General features: G+C 29.6%; 1 protein-coding gene across 5 annotated transcripts; it reads left to right on the forward strand.

The window, feature by feature from the left end:
• The first annotated feature begins 365 nt into the window (after positions 1–365).
• Positions 366–21064, forward strand: LOC123271006 (diacylglycerol kinase theta). Of its 5 annotated transcripts, XM_044737224.1 has the most exons (18): positions 369–1546; positions 1687–2410; positions 7787–7866; positions 10101–10206; positions 10302–10522; positions 10883–11045; positions 12762–12905; positions 14872–15009; positions 15245–15382; positions 15490–15607; positions 15723–15910; positions 16016–16228; positions 16391–16700; positions 16873–17174; positions 17444–17729; positions 17823–17979; positions 18109–18216; positions 20387–21064. In XM_044737224.1, the coding sequence occupies exons 2-18, from the start codon at positions 2272–2274 to the stop codon at positions 20504–20506; spliced, it is 2931 nt and encodes a 976-aa protein (XP_044593159.1). In that variant the 5' UTR covers positions 369–1546; positions 1687–2271; the 3' UTR covers positions 20507–21064. The 5 variants fall into 5 exon arrangements, with proteins under 5 accessions (XP_044593168.1, XP_044593159.1, XP_044593151.1 ...); XM_044737233.1 differs by lacking the exon at positions 20387–21064 and adding an exon at positions 18701–18911 and having other exon boundaries at positions 366–2410; XM_044737216.1 differs by having other exon boundaries at positions 369–2410.
• The last annotated feature ends 1790 nt before the right edge of the window (positions 21065–22854 follow it).

A 22854-nucleotide genomic window follows, 5' to 3' on the forward strand; every position in this document is an offset into this window, starting at 1 on the left:
TTATACAATTTGTTTTGTATGAAATTAAAAAAAAAAAAAATAATTGTATTTGGTAATCAAGATCTAAAATGTTTTATGAACATGAAGAAACATGAAAAAAATCAATCATACTATATGCTCCGTCCACAATGCAATGTATGATAATAATAATAATAAATTTAACAGTAGAAATAATAGCCAAAATTATAAACAATAAATCAAAGAATATTTTTGTTATTTTATAAAATTACATAGCTTCCAAAAAAAAAAAAAAAAGGAAAATATTCGATGCTCAAAAATTCAGCGAGGATCAAAATATCGAGAACGAGCGCGTGCAATAATTTCAACGTGCGCACCTCTAACATGTCACGAAATAGGTAATGGACACGCGCATAAGCAAACTTCCTATCATGTCTTCGTCACAGATCTTTAATTATTTTCCAATAAAATAGTATACAGTATTAATAAAAGGTTTGTGTTGCAAACAAAAAAATACCGCGTCACTAATCAACGATTACTAGATTAAATTGATCTAATCAAACTTCGTTTTAAGTATCAATAAAAAGGTATTAAATTCTGTTACAATGACGCTCCCTTAGTGTCAACTTGGGAATAAACTATAAAAATCGTCAACAGTAGCTTATTTATTTATCAAACGTGCTTCGATAATGTCAAATATAAACTCAACTACCAATAAAAAGTGATAATAAAACCACCAAGATTTATATCGATCAGGTACTGGCTTAAATATTCACCGAGCCCGGAATTTTCGTAACAATGAAGTTAGTTAATTTATGAAAATTTATTTACAAGTCAATACTTGTAAAATCAATTTATTTAAACTATGTCTTTCATAAATCAAACGGGCATTGATTATTTACGTAGCGCTCTCCCGCATATACGTTTTATAAATGGAGTATCAGCTTCAAGAATTTATGAAAATTCCAATAGTTACCCGAAAAATTCAGTTTATAAGTTAATACCAAACTTTCCAAAAGTCTTCAACAGTAACAGGAGCACAATAAATCACTTGATGACAGAATCTGCTGATTTATATTTACGGATAATGGAGTCGCTGTTAGTTAAAAATAAATAAATAATTTATTAAAAACAAGCAACTAGTCTTCCTGAAAAAAAATTTAATAGTGTTGTAATTTCTATATATTGAGTAATATCGTAAGATAAAGGTAATAAAATAAAAACCAAGTATTTAAATCATTTTTGGTGGCACGTGGTAGACAAAGCGGCGTAAGATTGTGGGAGTCTGAGTAGTGTAGGCTTGCAAGCTTCTCCCAGCTATTTAGAACCCGCGGGGTACCTTGGCGCATGTCCGATCTGATAAAGGCTGCTCAGTAGCTACAAGTCAGTGGATAATATAATGTTAAGCACTGTCGCGTCGGCGCGGATTTTAGTGACGTCTTGCTGCTGATGGCGTAAAAAGCTTTGAGAGAAGGGACTTACTCTCGGAGCTTGTGTGGTGTGCCGATTCAATAGAGGACTACTCTGCTCAGAGTACCGTTGCGTTGACCAAAGTGTGGGTCGTGGTGGTGTTGTGCATAATCACATGGTGAGCTAGTGGCCGCGCCGTACCGACGTTGAGCGTCGTACGTACGTCGCCGTCGTGTTATTATTTTTCTTGTTATTGTTTTGTGATAAATAACATCAATAATAATAATAATTAATAATTATTTTAATTATTACTAACAGGATTGAGTCTGAAGAGTGAAGAAAATTTATAAAGAAGAAGAATAACTTTGGAGAAGAAGATAACTTTGTTATAAAATAAGCAAAGGGAAGAAGAAATAATAAAAGTACAGAGACATTAAAATAAAAATCAGAGGTTTGGTGTGTATAAAAGCGTTTGGCTCGCGTCGCTCCTCGTGAGCTTGCGCACGGTCCTCATCAGGGTGAGATAGGAGCAGCCTGAATAGTAAACGAGGTGCGCCCTCCCTCGGCTACGAATCGGAGCCGATGCCAGGAGATATTTCACTATCATCATCCCGTGGCCCGCTCCGTTTGACGGATGCGCGATAAGTAAAAAAAATATTTTTTTAAGTACTGTTGGAGTAGAGTGATGGTCAGCTGTGTTGTAGTGGGCACAACAAGGCGAGCCTCCGGAAATGCGCCTTAGGCACTTTGAACTCGTTAAACGGGAGTGCCCTTGGCAGCAGCGAAATGTTCGCGTACGGTTTCGAGATAACATAGAAGAAATGTAATGTGGTAGCGCGTTGCGCCTTGTGTAGCTTCACGGTGAAAATCTGGCGTGAACGGCGCCGCGGTGGAACGGGGAACATGGCGTCGGCCTCGGCCAAGACTCCAGCTAGCCACGGGCACAGCTTTAGACAGAAAACGTTCCATAAACCTACGTTCTGCCATAGCTGCACCGATCGGCTCTGGGGCATCATTGGACAGGGGAACTACATCTGCGAAGGTATTATCATCATCATTTTCATTATTATTATTATTACCATTAATGTATGTATAAATGTCTCTCTACTCTCTTTTTAGCACAAAAATGTTGAATTTTTCCATAAGACACTCGATCATCTCATTACATTGAATTTTCACTTAATCTTTTTATATTTTTTATATATTTGATCATAACGACGGCTCAACTGCTGGTTAATTAAATTTATCTATGCCTATCGTATGATTCTCACCCGAGTGATTCACATCCACCCTTGAGATATAATGTCACAGTGAGTTAAAGCGCGACCTCGTTACCAAAGCAGCTCTCTCTACAGATCTTCAGGCCCTTCATTTGACACTCGAGAATAATCAAAGAAGCGATAATACATTGTACGGAAGAAAGGGTGGTGACCTACACATTCCCACACCCTCTGTCAAGTCCTCAGGTACTCCCCACGAGGATACGCACTGGGTATGCACATTTAAAACCACACTGATACTAATACTAATACTGGAAAAAAAAAAAAAAAAAAAAAAAAAAAAGCAAAAGACAAGTCGTCTACGACTCAAGTCGAGAATAATGACGATAAAAATTATTATACATAAGGTAAAAGCCCCAATAGATGATCACGTACCAGTATATGATCACTCCATGTATTTGTATATCTATATTCATAAATATAGGTATACAAATACATGGAGTGATCATATACTGGTACATGATCATCTATTGGGGCTTTTACCTTATTAGTATGCTCTTCCAGAAAACTTTGTCAGTCATACACAAAGACACAATACAACAACTGTATCAACAAATAAAAGTAACGCTCGAGTAAGCGTGGCTCTTGTATATTTATATTTATATTACTATTCAAATGGCTCTGAGATCTGGAACAGAATAGAACGGAAAATATTTTCCTACCCTCTACTCAGCGGGTTTGTTGTGCCACGAGGCATAATTAACATGCCCAATGATCGATATTAAACATTTCAACCTCTTTTTTTCTACTCTCCTCAACTCTATTCTATTTTATTCTACTAAACTTATTTTATTTGTGTTATTTTTATCGTTCCAATCAACGAGAGTACTTTTTATTATTTTTTTTTTTTTTTTTTTTACTCAGCTTTCATTTATTTTATTTCTCTCTCAGATATTATTTAAATTTTTTATTTCATTATTTTGCGTAAAATTTATTCTCTCAAGTCTGGAAAGAAATATAAAGCACATCAGCAACTAACAGTACAGGGTGAAACTGACCTCCTGCACACCAATGAATGAATGGTGCCCATTGAGCTCTATGTATGCCTCTAGGTTTCTGGGTTAAAGCTTACAGTAATTTTTGCGGTGGATTCGTGACCAACAATTGTTACCCTCTAACCACCGTTACCTTGCCTTCTCGTGACTAATATACTTTGTAATACTTGATACTTTTTTATCGTTTTACTTTTCAAGTTTATAATAACTTATTTAAGTAGAGGTTCATTTTATTTTTTTTTATTTAATAATATAAATAATTAATATTACAATCTATCAAGTGATACGCATAAATAATTTTTTTATCAACTCTTTTAATTGAATATTTTTTTTATCATTGATCTTTATCAGTTCAGTTATCATCGTATTTCATTGGTGACGTCTAGCAACATAAAGATGAGTTTCTTAGATTTTATTTTCGTGTCAGTACTTGGTGATCATCATACAGCATAAAATATACATAGAATATTTATATAAATGTGTCCACATATAAAAGTCGTACACTCGTCAAGTACCATACCAAGTACTCAAGCTTTCATCGGCGGGAGAATAGAACGAGTAATGTTTAGTTGGAATAGTAGAGGGCAACCATGTCGCTTGGCTTGCGAGCATTGATCGTGGGAGTGGGGTGGTGGTGGTGGTGATGCTGGTGATAGTGGTGGGACTCTGGTGGTATTGGGATACTCGACTATGAAAACACGAAAGAGCAAGCAAGATGTATATGTATGTATATAGGATATATAGAATGAAATAGCGGATAGCGGATGCCCGGGTTGACGGAGGCGGTGAGGAGGCAAACATGACAAACGTGCTTCAAATAAAAAATATTTAAAAACCAACAATAATTTAATCTCTGCCAAAAAAACTCTAAATCACACACCTAGATTCTATTTTTTTCTGCTTTAATAAATATTTTAAAATTTACATTAAAATTATAATTGTAATAACAAACTCATACTGCAGTTAACCAGGAATTCTATAAATTTTAATCCTGAGGGATTTTCAATTGTAAGCGTGCAAGTAAGTCCGATCTGGTACTGTTGAACGAGGAATAGCGGGGCAAGAGGGCATGCGTGGCCTCATTTAAAAAGAAAGAAATAAAAACCCAAAGAAATAACTCGCACTGGGTACTGGATACTGGGCATTCATTCCTGCTAAACAAAACCCCTGAATTAATAAAAAATAATAATAAATCTAAAATCTAAAAGACCGGGAATAAGACAGAAAGTTTGGGTATAAAGAGCAGAGGCGGGTTGCTCTGAGTTATAAGTCAAAAAATAAAATAAAGAAAAAGAGAATAAAGAGTAAGCTCAGTGCATATTTCTCAGGCTTTTTTGCTCCTGGTCGCTTTATTACCGTTGGCCCTCTCGACCTCTTCCTATCCGTCCTCTTTCCGCTGGTGGTCTCGTGGCCTTATCCGCCGTCGCGTTTCAACAACTTACAGCTCCCTCGGCGTCATGTGACGTCAAATGCCCCTTGCACTATACATAGTTTTCCTCGAGGGATAAGTATACTAGCAATTTTCTTTAAAAAAAAAATAAAAAAAAAAACGTCGAAAAAGGAAAAAATAACAAATTTGTAAAGGAGAAGCAAAGAGAAAAGTGGGTAAACTCCTTTTAAAATTTATTGACGCAATGAAGAGTAGGTATTCTTAGTGTTATACTACTTTTTCTTTGAGTCATAACTATTTTTTATCATCTCTCTTTGTCTTTACATTATTTGTGGTGTTGAATTTTCTTCTATCGTATACACTCTGTACTGTTTCAGTATCCTCAGCCTCACTCGTTATTTTAATTTCTCTTTCTTGTTCGTTTATAATTGTATGCAGACATTCACAAAACACTCCATTCATCTTTGCCCAGAGGAGAGACAAAACAGACTTGCTAACGCAACGAATGCGCAAACTATATACTTACTGGGCTAAGAGCATTGTTCAATGTACAAAGAACGTCACAGAGTTTGTTCAAAACAGTTCGGTATTGTTCATTGACAGTTTAAACAAATATAGAGACCGAGAGTACTGTTACAAACTTCAATCTTTAAGTATCATGTACATATCATATTCATTCTACGGAAAAATATTTAAACATTAATTATACTAGCTCAAAAACTAGAGACTAAAATTATTTGAAAAAAATTAGATGATATCATTTTCTTGGGATAATATATATAAATATAAGTATAGCATCGTTCGAATTTTTCTAAAATGAATCAAATGTCTTCCCCTTTTCATTATAATGTAATCGACCTACATACTTTATCAAAATCATTATAAAGAATAAATGAGGTGGGAGATAAAAATAATAAATCTAAGATTCGTTTGATAACTTTCACCCGAATTTCATACCAATACCTAGAAGGGCTCAAGAATTAAGTTTTTCTATAAAATCAATATTTTATGTACTTGAAACAACTCAAAAAGTTTTATTTTGTCACTTGCAATCTTTTTATTGAAACTCCTTCATTTATTTTCGAATTTATTCTCGAAGAAATTTGAGCATTAATTTATCATCAGATGGAAGTAGGCTTGGTTGGAGGCATAAGAGGCAGATTTTGGAATGATTCACCCTAATATAAAAGTTAAAGACATGTATCTCTATGACAAAGCAGATGACTATATGAACTCCATAGAAATAGAGAAACTTTTATTTTCATCATTGTAAAAGCTGCTGAATCATAAGTATAAGTTGCCATGGAAAAATTAAAAAAGACTAATATGATCAAAGTAAATCTGCTTCATCATACATTAACTTTTTTCCCTGTCTGTATAATAATTTTAGCTTAATAATTTTTTCAGGGTAAATCCTTCTTACTTTACGATTTAAAATAATATATTAAAATTTTTTAGTAATTAGATTTTACAGAAGAGTTGGCAGCAGGGTAAAAGAAAAATGACTCCATTATTTAATATAGTTTAATAAATTCTTCTTAACCGTATTAAACTTTTTAAAATAACATGACAAACTTTTAGCGAGTCATTTTCCATCAGTAACTCATTTAATTATTTTTTGCTACCAGTGGGTGTTTTAATCAATTAAAAAATCTGATCGCAAGAATAATTGGTCAAAACAAGCTAAAGTATTTCTTACACTTTTTACATTTTTTTTTTTTTTTTTTTTTTCAATTTCCCTTTGACCTTTTAATAATAAATTACGATTACATTTATACAATGTACTTTTATAACGTCATAAAATTCTATATTTTTAAAATATATATTAATATGCAGCTGAAATAGCTTACGTGAGTGGAGGACGATGAGAGTCGGTTTGCTGTAAAAAATAAAATTAAAAAAATACAGCCGCATGTTGTAGCAAAAACAATAATAACAAAAAAAAAAAAAAAAGCGAGAGAAGAGAAGTGCGTATAGCCTGAACATCAACGAGGACGGTTTATTTTAGCTTTGTTACCGGAAACGTATAACCCCACTGAGTGGCGTGCAAACGTCACAGAGTCGCGTGCTGTCATCCAATGAGTGTTATTGTTTGAAAAATAGAGCGACGTTACGATAAAATTCTATTTAGATTTGCAACAACCATGCGAATAACCGTGTGAAATAATGAGAGTGAAGAGGAGAAAGAAATCCTCGATTATGAAAGAAGAAAGAACTAACAAGTTGAATTACAAAAAGAGTTACATTATATGCTACTCATACTTCATGATCAGTAGTATAGTGTTAAATAGAACTATAACTATAATAACTGAAGAAGACAAACACGTGCCAGAGAAATGTCGACAGTGCATTATATTAATGTGTCTACTCATGCGTTACCACCTACAATGATGTTATAACATTAATATCTAATCGATTCTTCGACTTTAGATTCAACATTCAACATCAAACATTAAATATTAACTCTGCCAGTTAGCATTCAACTCTTACACTTACTCTGTCTTATTATTTTATTCTACTATGCTACCACCTATCACATACATTTCCTCGATACATTATTATGCAACATACATTTTATCCCCTCAAATGATCCCTGGAATTGGATCAACTGAAACTGATCTCCTGTTGATCCAACACAAAGACTTTTGTCCTAGTTATTTAAAATCTTCATATTCTACATTCATAAATTTATATTAGGTTAATTCATAATAATAATACTAATAATAATAATAATGATAATAATATTTTTACAGTTTGCAACTTCATGGTGCATGAACGCTGTCTCACGGCCGTCGTGTCTCCCTGCTCCAGCATCGCGGCAAACCTCATTAAGGTATTATATATAACATAAATATAAGAACAAAACTATTTTTACTTTTATTTTTTTACAGTAAAAGTACAGGTACTACTATTACCGTTATTATAAAAATAGAAATAAGTAGAGTTGTAAAGACTTTAATTTGAAAAGGTTGGAGCTTAAGGAAGTGAAGCGTAAACATAAATAAAAGTAAAGTTGAATGTTTAAAATAATTTTCTCACGATACGAGGTAAGTAGTGGCATTGTTACGGTTTTTGGTTAAGTCAAGAAGTTCAGTATCGACCTCTGTTCCGCGGCAAGTAAAGACTCAATGGAAGATTCATTCACTAGATGAATGAAACATGTCAACACGTGAATGAATCGTTCACTAGCTTACTTTACTTACTCTACTTTTCCTTTCAGAATATCGGTACATATACCCATATGTATTGTACATGTCTCCTATGAGGTACATTACATATGTATGTACGAGTAGTTTAATATATGAGGTAGTTGATGATAGATAATAGAAAAGTATGTTATCGGTACACTACACTACACTGCTGTTGCCTAAGTGGTTTAGTTGTAGACTAAGTACCAGACATAACTTAACTTAACGTACGTTAACCGGTTGTCTGATGTTGTTAAGTAGTTATATCTATTGCTGAGCAGACAGACGTTATTTAATTGTCGGTAATATTTTACCATACACTTGTTCTTTCTTAACTGAACAAATTCGGATTTTATTTTTTTTAAGCGACCAAAAAATAATTTTATCTTGCTATTAATTAGTCTTCAAGGTAGTATTTTTCAGAAAATTATTGTTCAAAATTTAATAAAAATTTTATATATTAGTATATTATTGTACCATTTATAAAAGATATTTAATTTTTTTAATTTTTGCATTTAACTGCACGCCTCATAAGCGAAGCGTTGAAGTTGTGCTCTACTCTCGACATTTCAAAAAAAGCAGTTTTCTTGAAATTGAAATTGATTTTTGTTATTTATATCGCACTTACAGGTTAATATGAGTACACTTATATCAAGTCAAATAATTTGTCAGACACATAAAATATATTTCAAAAACAATATTTTTGTTTAACATAGTAAATAATAACATTAAACATAATCTTTTCTGGACGTTCGTGTATGGATAGGTGTATGTGGCAGGGAAATTGGTCGAAAAAATGATCGTACCGGAATAATTTTTTTTATTATCTAAAGTAACACACGCCGGATTTTTTCAATTAAGGTAGTACTACCGTTACCACAAGAGTCAAATCCTAAAACCTAACCTTATTTGATTAACGTAGTAGATTTCCCTATGCTAAATCACGTTGGAGAAAGAGAGACAGAGATAAATTTTAAATGTTTTTTATAAATAAATATTCTCATATTCTTGGAAACCATACTGATTGTTATTAAATATGTTCTAGATGTTATTTTCTCTCGTTGTCTTGATTTTTATAAGAATCTGAACGTCCAGTTTTGTCAAATAAAATAAAGTCTGTGATTCTCCATAAGGATCAATGGTAAAAGCAAAAATATGTAGATATTAATATTTTTTTTTCAGGACTTGCCAGGCTTCCAAAAATTTTACTGCTTAATTATGATATTATAAAGTACCAATATGCCAAATTTCATTAAATTCTGAACGTCAATTCTAAAACCGGTAATACTACCTTAATTTGAGCGTTCAATTCACTGTCGTAAAATTATTATTTATAAAAAACTAATATATGACTGTGGATTTTTTGTATATCTATCTATACATTTTATTATAGTATTTTTTTTCCTCACCTTAGAGTTGGCGCCACTAAACCATAGTAGAGTTTTCTGTTTTTTATTATTTTGCTTTTTATCTTTTATTTTAATCAATTTTATTGTGAAAAATGAGATTATGAGGCGTGCACTTTTGGATTTTCCAAACTTTTTATTAGTCTTATGAGAAATCATAGTTTTTATTTTATTTTACAAAAAGTACCTTTCAAATTTTTATAAAATGAGGGAAAATAACAGACTGAATATTTCTTATTCTTGAATTAATAAATAAAACTTTCAAAAATTATCACTGTCTTTTTTTTTTTAAGCAAGACATTGTACATATAAATTTACTAATTAAATCAAGTAAAACTTTTGCAATATCGACAGTACTACCTTAACTTTAAAATTGATAAATGATAATAATAAAGCCAAAATTTTGAATATAAATTTAGTTAAAAAAATTTATAAATACAATAATAATTGTAATTTTTGTCTTCTTTTTCCAGAACCCGGTTGCACATTGCTGGTCCGAACCGGTACATCATAAAAAGAAATTTTGCAATGTTTGTCGAAAACGTCTTGAGGACACGTCTCCGTCCGTACACTGTGAAAGTAATTGAAAAATTCATTACCATTACAAAAATAAGAATAAAGTTTTTTATCTATTTATATGATAATTAATTATATATTTTGAAATTAAATTAAAGTTTGCGAGTACTTTGTGCACACGGACTGTCAAGACTTTGCTTTGGCGGATTGCAAGGAGAATGCGACGTACCTGCCGGGAAAGGACCTGTCGTCAGTCACTCATACACATCACTGGCGAGAAGGAAATTTGCCGACTAATTCAAAATGCGCTGTCTGCAAAAAGAGCTGCTGTTCTACTGAGTGCCTGTCGGGATTTCGATGCGAGTGGTGTGGCATGACGGTAATTTCACGATAAATCTTATTTTTTATGTGTCAGGAGTCTGGAGATTGCCGAAACGGGAACGTTCAAGAAAAATGCACTTTTTTAATCATAATAATCTATAAGCTTAATCTTGAACTTTTTCTTATGTTTGACAAGATTGAAAGTTTAATAACTGTCTTGAAAGATATAATGCAAATTTTAGTAGAATAGAAAATTGAAATTTTTCAAGTCATACTTTTATAGTCAATATCGTAAAACTTAAAATACGGTTATCGGTTAATTTTTTAGCAATAATTAATGACGGTTTTTTTTTTTTTTTTTTTTAATTTCAAACTTAAGTATAAAATGATTTTTGATATTTATTTATTTAATTTCTAGTTACACTCTTATTGTCGCAAAAGTCCGGCCGTAAGACAAGAATGCACCTTCGGAAGTTTAGAACCGATTTATCTACCTCCATACGCAATCAGCATCCCGCGAAGCGATGTGCCAATGGAGGCAATCATCGGTGTACATTCTCGACGGAGAGAAATCTCAACGCGTGAGTATTTCAATTAAACTTTATTTATCGTTCCAACAAATTCATTTATTAAATTTATAGTCAAGTAGTTTATATATAAATTCAATAATCGCGCAATACAATCACAAACTATTAATAATTCAATCAAAAATAATTATCAATAGTAAATAATAATAAAAAAAAAAAAATTTTTTTTAATTGCAACCTCTATTAATATCAAATATCAAACAGTGCAAAATTATTTGGCTTACTTTGTGATATGTATTACGTATTAAATATTAAAACAGGTGTTATACTGGCATACGCATGCTCAATGAAACAAAACTCTTTATTTATTGCTTACTTTAAGAGTTTAACACTGTTGACAAAATGATTACAAGTAAACAACTATCATAAGTTATTATTATTAATAGATAAATATTTGTACTATAACTTTAGTATCAATATTAAGTATCATTATATCCATTATAGAATACACATGTCATAAACATAACACACAAAGTTTACTATCACATAATAGTATGATAATCTCCCATGACATAGTTTATAAAGTATAACTCTAATTCTTTACCTATTTTTTTATTATTATCACTTACATTTTATTTCTCTCTTAATCGCTATTTTCATTATATATACTATATTCTTATCATCTATTATTCTTATGTATAATCTCACGTTTAAATTTGTTCATCTCGAGTCAGGTTTGTGCTATGTATTTTGTCTGCACGGTTACGTTTTTTGAATAAAATAAATAAAGTTAATTAAAAATCTGTCACTATTATTAATAAATTGTATTATGTTTCATAAACTGTAAGAAAATTTATCTGAAATTTCTGTAAATTAAACTTTTATTAAAACTTTTTATACATAATATTGAATACAAAAGCTTATCATATTTTGAAAATTTTTCTAATATAAACAATTTTTTTTCAAAACCGTAAATTAAATTACTTTTCTTTAAAAACCCAAAGAAAAAAACTATTAATTTTTTTTATCTGAATGTCTTAAAATTATCTTTTAAACAACTTTTGCAATTTCGTAAAAATTTAGAAAACTAAATATGTTTTTTATCATTAAAAATTTTTTTCTATATCTAATTAAACGACATTTCGAATTAAAATTTTAAATATATATCTGAATTTTTTAATAAAAATTCTCTTCTAGTAAAAGTTTTTAATTAAAATAATTTTTGAAATTAAGTTTTAAGTAATGGCTTAACAATATGGAATCCAATATTTAAGCGTAAAAATATAAAACTAAGCTGAAATTTCAGAAATTTTCAACATTACTCATTTCTTAATTGGAAAAAAATGCCCTGACAAATCCATTTGTGTGTTGTCATGTATCATCTTGGGACAATTGCAGTCTAAATATTTTTACATTGTGTTTGGTGGAAGCTTGCAGCTCATAGTCATAAATAAAAATATTAACTTATTAAACCGGTAAATTATTTCAACATTAATTTTGTTAAAATAAAAATAGTTCGAAAAGATAAATTGAAATTTGGCAGACTTTAAACAAGTAATACAGAGCAAATAAATAAAATAAATTAACAATTAAGTCACAAAACGTTAAACAAAAGTCATTACTCAGTGCAAACAATAAAACAAGTTAAATAATAAATAAATTAGGGGATTAACAAAACAAAAGTAATCAGTAATAAAACATAGTTTAATGGAATAGTGATGTGTTGTGTCTGACGAATTCGGAAAAATATCGTTTGCTTCTTATTTGAAGATAACACCGGAGAGCAATTTGATTTTGCTGAGAGCGAACGAATTGGGGCGACAGGTCATCTAGCCGAAGCTTTCAGGCGCCTTTCACTAGTTTTTCCACGTAGCTGCCATGGAAATTGTCATGCTTCCCCTCCTTATGTTCGAGGTACCTAGTCTTTAAAAAACCAAATCGTCGTGCAACTGTGTTTTTGTGAGCATATCGCGTCTATCTATCTTTCATGCATCTAACTCGTATATATCATTAATAAAAAAAAAAAACATAAATAATAATAATAATGATGATAACAATAATAAAAAAAAAAATAATAACAGCAACATATATATTAAAACCCTTTGGATATTGTTTGTTAGCATATAAACCCAGTTATTTATTTTAGTTAATCGTGTGTAAATAATAATTGTATCATAAAGTCGATATTAAGCAAGTAGTATTGCAGTTATTTGTGTAATAAATAATTAAATATTAAATGAATAACCTAGTATAGTTAGATGGTTGCATTGTTTAATTTTCTTTTTATAATTATTGTTTAATACAGTAGTATAATGTGATAAAATATATAGACCTATAGGATAAAAGTTTAAAAAGCTGTATTACTATTATACATACATATTTACCTCATTTACTTTTAACTTTTTATTTTTCTCTACTCTCTTTTCATTATATTGCTATGCTGTCAACGCAGTAATTCATTATAGAAATAGAAAAGGCTCTCTATTCCTGATTCATAATAACATTTATATTTACACTATTATGTTATCACAATCATACTTTAAATGAATACTCAACATACAGCATACAACATGTACAGTATGACGAGCCGGTTATTATTTGTATAGTTTTTTTAATCTCAACGCGTTTAAGAATAAAATCAATAACTTCAACATTGATGGTATATACAACAATGCGTAGGTTTTCACTTCAGCCCCAGTCTCGTTTTATTTATTCATAATCACCAATCATACATTATATTTCTTCATTTATTAACTTGGAATAACACCGTGAGCATAATAACATTAACATTCATATATACGATTCATTTTCATAATACATGCCCGAGGAAAAATTATTCATATTCATGATCATACATCAATTTTTACTATGTGAATATATATGATCATAGGAACATTATAAAATTTTTATTTTAAATAATTAAGTAAATTAATAATTAAATTTTAGTTTTAATTGATTCAATTGTCAATATTGTTTAAATATTATTAAAAATTCATATTTATGTTTAAATTTATGTATGGTCATAATAGAACATTTATGATTTATTTTTTCCGGGTACTCAAGTTTATTTGTTAGTGTAAATTTTTGCATGTGTGTACTTAGTTTGATTGCTTTTCATATAAATGCACGCAACTCTATCCCATCATATGAAATAGGAGATTCTGACAACGATATTGCTGCGTAGAAAGCATTATTATTATTATTATTATTATTATTTTTTGTTATTATTTTAGTACTGCTGGCATGCGCTATACATTAACAGTAAGCTGCTACAATTACAACACTCGCAAACAAAATCACCAAATAGAATTGATGATTTACGACATGGGGAACTTTTGACCCTTAATTAAATGCCAATTAATATATATCATTTATTTTTATTTCTCTCAATTAAACATATAACAATTATTATATTGGAAGAATTAAATTAATTACAAACATAGTTGAGTTGATGGTAAATTTATTCTTAATTAATGATAAATTACACACGCTGTAACAGATAAACATCATTTGCTTTCAATAAAATCCAATGAATAAATTCGCCAGTGATTAGAATTTTTACATAGATGGTAAATAAAACATCCTGCATCTTATAATATTTATCCTGTTGACGTCTTGATAAACTTGAAATAAATAATCCAACGCTATTTATACTGCCAAGATATAAATTCCTATTCCTATATATATTAATTTATATAAATATATATTTATATATATAAAAAAGCTCAATTGCGACAAATAAAAATAAAACAAGCCTGCGCAAGATGATTTGCTACGATAATATTATGAAAAATTGTTGTTTGACTTTTATTTTATTAAACTTCTTGTCGTGTTTCTTATCTTTAATGGTTAAAAAGACAAACTTATTGTTTGATTATAGCGCGAAGTATCTCGGAGGAATTTAGCAGCGGAGACACTAAAAATCGTGACAGCGATGACGCGATGCAACCCAGCACCGGTCACAATAGAGATCCTAAATCTCCAAAGGATAAGGACGATAAAGAACGAGGTGATGAAGGTGAGATTATCTTGTTTTTTTTTTTTTTTTTTTATATATATATATATATATATATATATATATATATATATATATATATATATATATATCTATATTTCCTCTTTTCTCTTTTATATTTTCTCTCTATATAATACCACTTCTTTAATTATTTTTTCCTGGCTCTCATATTTTAAGCCGGATTTTTAATGCAGATAATAAAAAATATAATATTTTAATAACATTAAACTGTCTACAGAAATGATTAAAGTTTACGACGGTAATTTGTCCCTCAAGCGAAAAATATTCCGGGTAATCTCAGTACCTCGGCAAGCATCTACAGCGGAAGTCTTAGCGGCGGCTCTTAAATCGTATCACATCACGGAAGTACATCTGAGTATGTTTTTTATTATTATTTTTATTTAATTATACATTTTGTATTTTTAGTGAAAAATTATTCAAGAATTTTGATGTTTTAATTCTAAAAATTGAATGTGTTCACAGGTTCTTTTTATCTTACCGATTTGTACGCGCCCGAAGAGACGCGGTTGTGTGATCCAACGCCAGTACTTAATTTGAATCGTAAAGAAGGCAAACGCCGAGGTGTTTTTCTGCGACATAGGTTTGTTTTTTCACAAATAATTTGTTTTGCCTTATTAAATTAAAAATATTTATCTTTAAAGTAATAATTTTATTAACATTAAATAAAATAAATTTTATACTTTTTGTTTTAATAGAGGCCAATTAAGTAGTGAAGTTCGTGTCTACCCTGGTAAACTTAATGTACTTCAAACTTATTGTACAGTAACAATAAATGAAGAAACAACAGTAGCTGATCTTATGCGTGAAGCACTGGTTCAATTTAACCAACCCAACGCAAACATTGAAGACTATAGATGCAGTGAAGTTCTCATGGATCGTGATGGTAATTATAATTATTATTTATATTTAGTATATTAAAACGAATAATTAAAAATTTAATAGTTTTAATAAAATTAATATTGCTAATTGAAATAATTTTATTGAGTAGTTACGGAGAGGGTGTTGGACACTGCCGAAAAGCCATTGGAGATATTAAAACAATTAGGAAAAGATTCTATTAGACAACGGGAGCTAATGAGATTTTATCTACAATTAAAACAAGATCCGCACGGTTCTAATGTTGCACTATACGTTGCCAATTTACCAGCAAGCTTAAATGAGAAGCTTTATGAAAATATTCTCATTGATTTTTTAGGAATAGGTAATTTTTCCATTTTTTTCATAAACACAATCTAATTGATTGATTAAATTAAAATTTAAAAATCAAATCACTTTGATTCATGAATATAAAAAGTGGCTAAATTGTTTTTTTTATTTCTTATCTCAGTACAGTAGCAAATAATAAATTGTTTAAAAAATTCAGAAAACAAATTCAAGTCGATCGGTCCAATTTATTATGAGCACGGGTGCATGGTAATAATTTACGAAGACCTGGAGAAAGCCGTTCGTGCATTATACATCCTACGTGAATCGAAATATGAAGACAAAAATCTGCTGGTTATGCTTCTACCAAGTATTGAACCAACCATGATACCAGCGGGTGTCCAACCACTGTTGGTATTTGTCAACGTCAAATCGGGTGGATGCCAAGGTCACGAATTAGTCACCAGTTTCCGCAAACTCTTGAATCCATACCAAGTATTTGACTTGGACAATGGTGGTCCACTTCCCGGGTAAGTTGATCGATTAAATTCCTACCCCCGTCTATCTATCATCCACCATCCACCATCTGTAATATTTTAATTTCCCTGTATATATTTACACTAATTATTTTTTGTATGTTATTTGTTTGCCTGTTATATTGCTCATCGATCACTCGGATGGTTTATCTTTCATGTACATCAGGATGTATATGTTTCGGCATATAAGGAATTACAAGATACTTGTTTGCGGTGGCGATGGCACGATAGGATGGGTATTACAGTGTTTAGACAATGTAGGACAAGACAGTGAGTGCTCGTCACCAGCCTGTGCAATTGTGCCCTTAGGAACGGGTAACGATCTTGCACGAGTATTATGTTGGGGACCCGGTTATACTGGTGGCGAAGATCCAATTAATCTTCTACGAGATGTTATCGATGCTGAAGAGATTATGCTCGACAGGTGGACTGTTGTATTTCATCCTCAAGATCAAGATGATGCTACGGGTAAATATAGTCATCAGTTATTAGTCATTTCATTTTTAATTTATAATTAAACCTTCATATCTTTTTTAATAAATTAAATGTCAGCTTGAAAAACTATTAATTAAACGTAAAATGTCATAATTTTTTTTTTTTTTATCAAAATTTAATGAGTTATTTATTTATTTCTATGTTTTTCTTCATATCTGTCTCTGTCATGAGTCAGTTATAATTTATATTTTTTCACAATAAAACTAAAAGCTTAAAAATAAAATAACAAATTAATATTTAAGGAGCTGGATCTACCAGTGAAGATAACGCACAAATGTTTGTTATGAATAATTACTTCGGTCTTGGTATTGACGCGGACCTATGCCTGGGATTTCACAACGCCCGGGAAGAAAATCCTGATAAATTCAACAGTCGATTACACAATAAAGGAGTCTACGTTAAAATGGGAGTAAAGAAGATGTTGGATCGAACGTGCCGAGATATGCAGAGGAAAATTAGGCTGGAGGTTGATAATAAAGTGATTGATCTACCGCCACTTGAAGGAATGATTATTTTAAACATCCAGAGGTTTACATTAACATTTTTATTTTATTTACTGGCAATAAATAATATATATGCATAGCGCATTAATATTAACATAATAACGTGGTAAATTTGTAGCTGGGGTTCTGGAGCAAAGCCATGGGGCGATGGCCCAGACGACCAATTCCGTAAACCAAATCATTACGACGGTTTATTAGAGGTCGTAGGAGTTACAGGCGTTGCACACTTGGGACAAATCCAATCTGGTTTCCGCTCAGCTATGAGAATAGCACAAGTAAGATTAATAATAAAACTTTTTTTATTTTTCATCATTGTCACTATCTTTTTTCTCTAGCTTATTTTCTATAAAAATACAAATAGTACATATATAAGTATCACGTCTCACGTCATTTTTTATTACCAGGGTGGACATATAAAAATTCATTTGAGTTCGGATGTACCAGTACAAGTCGACGGTGAGCCATGGACTCAGACTCCAAGTGTAGTAGTTATTCTCAAGTCTGCTCTCAAGGTAACATTCATTTTTCATTTCATACCGTAGCTATTTATTAATTCAATACAGTAAATAATTAACATTTAGTTATTTAACTAAAGAATAATTAATACTTGATAAAAAGAAAATAAATTGATTAAAAATTTTTAATTAAAAAATTTCTAATGGATTTAATAAAGTAATATAAAATTGAATTTACATGATGTTGCTGTATTGAATCTCCAGCACGTTTATAAATTATTACAGTATTTATGTCGCACGCTGTGTTAACTATCAACTATCATTATAGGTATTACCTAGCAAGTAGTGTGTTAAAAATAAATTTGGAAAAAAAGTATATACCGCGGCTATTTTATCCGAGAAAGCATCATCGAATATATTAATAAAGCTAAAACTAAGCAGCTAAACCAATAGTCCGTCAGCGCATGTGATCCTCCCTTTCATCATATGCCCAAATCGCAGTCTACTAATTATATCTTCCTTATTCCTCTGTTCACTTCAGGCTACCATGTTGAAGAAAAATAAAATCCGACGTCGGAATACAGAACCGTCAATACAACCGGCTAATGGGGAGGGGGGCAAGTGCACAGACGAGTAAATCATCCCAATTCAACAGCTAAATACAAATCGGTCGTCGCATTCATTTTTTTTTTTTAACTTTTTTTTGTCTGTCATTAAAATTCTTAAGTCTTAAAATTACATAGAAACAAATACAAAAAAAAAATAAAATAAACAAAGTTTGCAATCTCTGTCTGGACTCCTCCGTGCACGCGTGCGTTAGTACATGCGCGTGCAGTGTATAATAAAGAAAGGGGAGTTTTGGACAAGGCAAACCTTTCATACGGTCGATCCAGCGAATCCCCGATGCATGCTACCTCTATATACTCTACCCAAATTCATCTCTATCTCAAGCTCTCAGTATCTTCTCATTTTCTTTCTCTCTTGCTCTCTATAATATACATATATATATATATATATATATATATATATATATATAGCATATATATATATATATATATATATATATATATATATATATATATATGTATATATTATATACAATATTTATCCATTTTTTTTTTATTATATATATATATACATCCGTACATATCTATATTTATTAGGGTGATTGAAAAAAACTCGATATTTTCATTTTTCTCAACAGTAGACAATTATTGTAATTCATGTGAAAAAAGCTCGTGAATGGAAATTTTTTTCGATTTTTAAAATTCTAAAGATACATTCACAAATGTAAAATGTCTTTTAATAAACTGTTTATTTGTAAATAAGTTAAAAATAATTATTAGAGTTAGTTCACTTATAAACATTTCAAAGTCTTTCACTTCTAAGTAAATTTAATATAATTAACATTTTCTAATCTCTAAATATTTTTATATACATATTTTTTATCTTAACTTCAAGAATTAAAAATTAATTATCGTTATTGTTGAAAATAGTAATTTCATTAAAGATATTTCAAACCGAAATAAAAATGAATTATGAAGCTTTAAAGTATAAATAAAACTAGTTATTAAAAAAAATGAAAATAAAAAATTTTTAAAAGTCACCCTAAATATACATTTTATTCCACATATAAATATATTCCACTATCATTGTCTCCATTAATTCCAGTACCTTTGCCCTATATGCAGTTTGAGCTTCTCGTCGTATATTATGGATATATGTATGCATAAATGTACATAAACGTCAAATACGTTTATATAGATAAATGCATATAAATATAAATTTGCCATGTTATTTTTCCAAACAGTATTTTTTACTATCGTTGTTATACTATTATTACTATACTTCATTTATCACCGTATTTTATTATTTTTATTATTATTATTATTATTATTATTTATATCATTATTATTATTATTATTATTTATAAATTATAATATAATTTATATATTATTATTGTTATTACTATTACTATTATTATTATATACGTATATTGAAGTAGGATATGTATTTTTATTTATTTTATCACATGTTATTGTGTCGTCTTTAACTTTTTATGTCACGGGTTATTGTTATCTATATTTATCATTGAATTTCCATTTGTTTAAAAACGTAAACGCGACTTTGATATATATTCCTTGTTATATGAAAAAAACTTAAAAAGAAAAAAAAATGATTATCGATCGTCGCCTTTGTGCAATCCCTGATCCTGTCCCTTAATTAGGCCGCGATGCTGAAGAAGACGAAGGGTAAAGTCAAGCGACGGGATACAGATGCAAATATGCCATCAACAGGACCACAACCATCAACATCCAATGATCCAACGGATCCAGAGGTATTCTGAGCAAGGTGTCATCCTCAGTGTCTGCTATGGTGCTTCTGATTGAGAATCATCGCACGGTGTATAAACATTTGTTTACTTAGATTCTTATTTGTACAATAAGCCAACAACAGCAACATACTGCAGTGATAAATTTAATACGTTTATTAAAAATTCATCTATGATATGTTATCGTTATTACTTATGACGCTGAGTGACTTATTACGGGCGATATATACATATATTTATAGTACGAATATATGTAGAAATTTTTAATATAAGTAGTACGTATACTTTATTACAACGTATATTGATATGATATGGTGGTTCATAATAAGCGAAAAGGAATATCGCGGGATCCTTTCCTTGAAGCAACTGAATTCAAATGATAACTACTTAAAGACAAAAAAATATTTATTTATTACTGAAATGTGACTAAATACCGACGTGTTAGATAATAATAATTTTACAATTAATTTTATTGACAGACACAAAGCATTAATTACTATGATAAGTGCTCGATATTTGAAAAATTTCTTTTTATAAATTACAAATAGTTTAATTATTACAAATAAAAAAATATATATAAATATATATATATATATATATATATATATCATTTTGAAATGTTCACAATCATAGCACACTCTGTAGTTTTATTGATAAATATTTTTTTAGTACACATACTTGGATAGATTTTAAAATTATTAAAATTGCACAATAAATATAACATTTATATATAATTTATTATTAATTATTGATTATTGTGTATTTATTTTTATTAAGCTCTACGTTTTTTATTTATTTTTTTTTTTTTAATTAGATCGTTAGTTAAAATGTGATTACGACAAATACCAAAATAAATTAAAAACTCTTTATTGTATATTATGTTTCATGTATATGGTTAAATTATAAATTAAATTATATGAATCAATAACAATAAAACAAACTATTAATGGTAAGAATATTAGTAAAATATCGTACTGATAATAGCCATGAATAAAAACTGAATAATAAATGTTAGTTGTTATTGATAAATTATTATTATTATTAAAAAAAAAAAAAAAATACAAATATTTAAATTAAAAATTAAATTGTATTAGTAATTAAATTTTATTTTGTGATTGTTAAATCTGACTGCCGGGCAGTCTGGAAAAAAAATATCTAAAAATACCAACCAGTCGCAGTCAGTTTTATCTAGGACAAAGTTATTTATTCAATTAATAAGTAAATAATAAATAAGTGTAATTCATGTAGAAAAAAATTGCAAATAAATAAATAATTCGAGACACAAATAACCGCGGGTACGGCGTGTTTATCAATTCGTCTTCAAAACTTTATTTAAGTAGTATTGTAGTTAATAACAAATACTACACAAAAATAAAATAAAAACTTGAATAAAAAAAGTTATAAGACGAGTTGGTGACGTCCGATATATATGTACAAATAAAAGGACTCGGCTCATACAAATTTCTTTAGTAATAATAATAATAATAATATTAATTATAACTGAGATGAGAGTAATAATATTAAAGTTAATTAATAAAATAAATTTGTATGAGCCTTGATAGGAAAATTTAATAATAATATATCACAAAAATGTACAATTCAACTTAAAAATAAATAAAAAAATAATAATTAAGTATGCCAAAGTATCTATTTAAAACGTGTTCACTTGAGTTGTTCTGACACGTCGCGGTCATTTGAACGATCCAAGAAATGAAACTAGTTACTTAAATGAAGAAAACAATTAAAAACAATATCTGTACTACAATTTGAAATGAAAAATAAAATAATAACAGTTTAATGAATATTACATACGGAACGTTCCCGGGTGATTCTGCGACACAGACACTGTGAGTCAACCATGGAATGATGACTTAATGCGTCTAATGATATTAATTATTAATAAATATTTAAATAAACTTGTATTAATATTGAATTTAATTTAAAATTTAAAAATTAAAATGAAGTAAATAAAAGAAGATATATAGGGTGTAGAGATCGATGGTGAGTTTTGTTCGATTCCTTGGATGCATGTTATAGATTGGTGTCATTCGATGACAGACAATTTAGGTGCCAAAAAGATGTAAATAATAATATATATAAAAACAAATGTAGCTCTAAGATGTGATTAAGATTTAAGAGAGTTAATTATGAAATAGATAAAGAAGAATATGATGATGATAAAGATAAATATTAATATCAGTTCGACGTGTGTATTTCTTAGTATACGATACGCTGATGAGTGTAATTATTTGGTCATAAAAAAAATTATAAATATATTTAATAATAATTATAAAGGATAAATAAACGCGTGAAATATTTAATTGTTAGATTAAACAGTTAATTATTAATTATATAGTAAAAAA

The sequence above is a fragment of the Cotesia glomerata genome, linkage group LG1 (assembly GCF_020080835.1).
Source record: "Cotesia glomerata isolate CgM1 linkage group LG1, MPM_Cglom_v2.3, whole genome shotgun sequence".
Classification (NCBI taxonomy): domain Eukaryota; kingdom Metazoa; phylum Arthropoda; class Insecta; order Hymenoptera; family Braconidae; genus Cotesia; species Cotesia glomerata.

What these genes read in the sequence shown, in the direction of transcription:
- LOC123271006 (XM_044737216.1), top strand. Translation starts at nt 2,272, where the DNA reads ATGGCGTCGGCCTCGGCCAAGACTCCAGCTAGCCACGGGCACAGCTTT. An exon ending in GGGGAACTACATCTGCGAAG is followed by an intron (nt 2,411 to 7,786) that starts GTATTATCATCA and finishes ATATTTTTACAG; the next exon opens with TTTGCAACTTCATGGTGCAT. An exon ending in CATTGATTTTTTAGGAATAG is followed by an intron (nt 16,229 to 16,390) that starts GTAATTTTTCCA and finishes TAAAAAATTCAG; the next exon opens with AAAACAAATTCAAGTCGATC.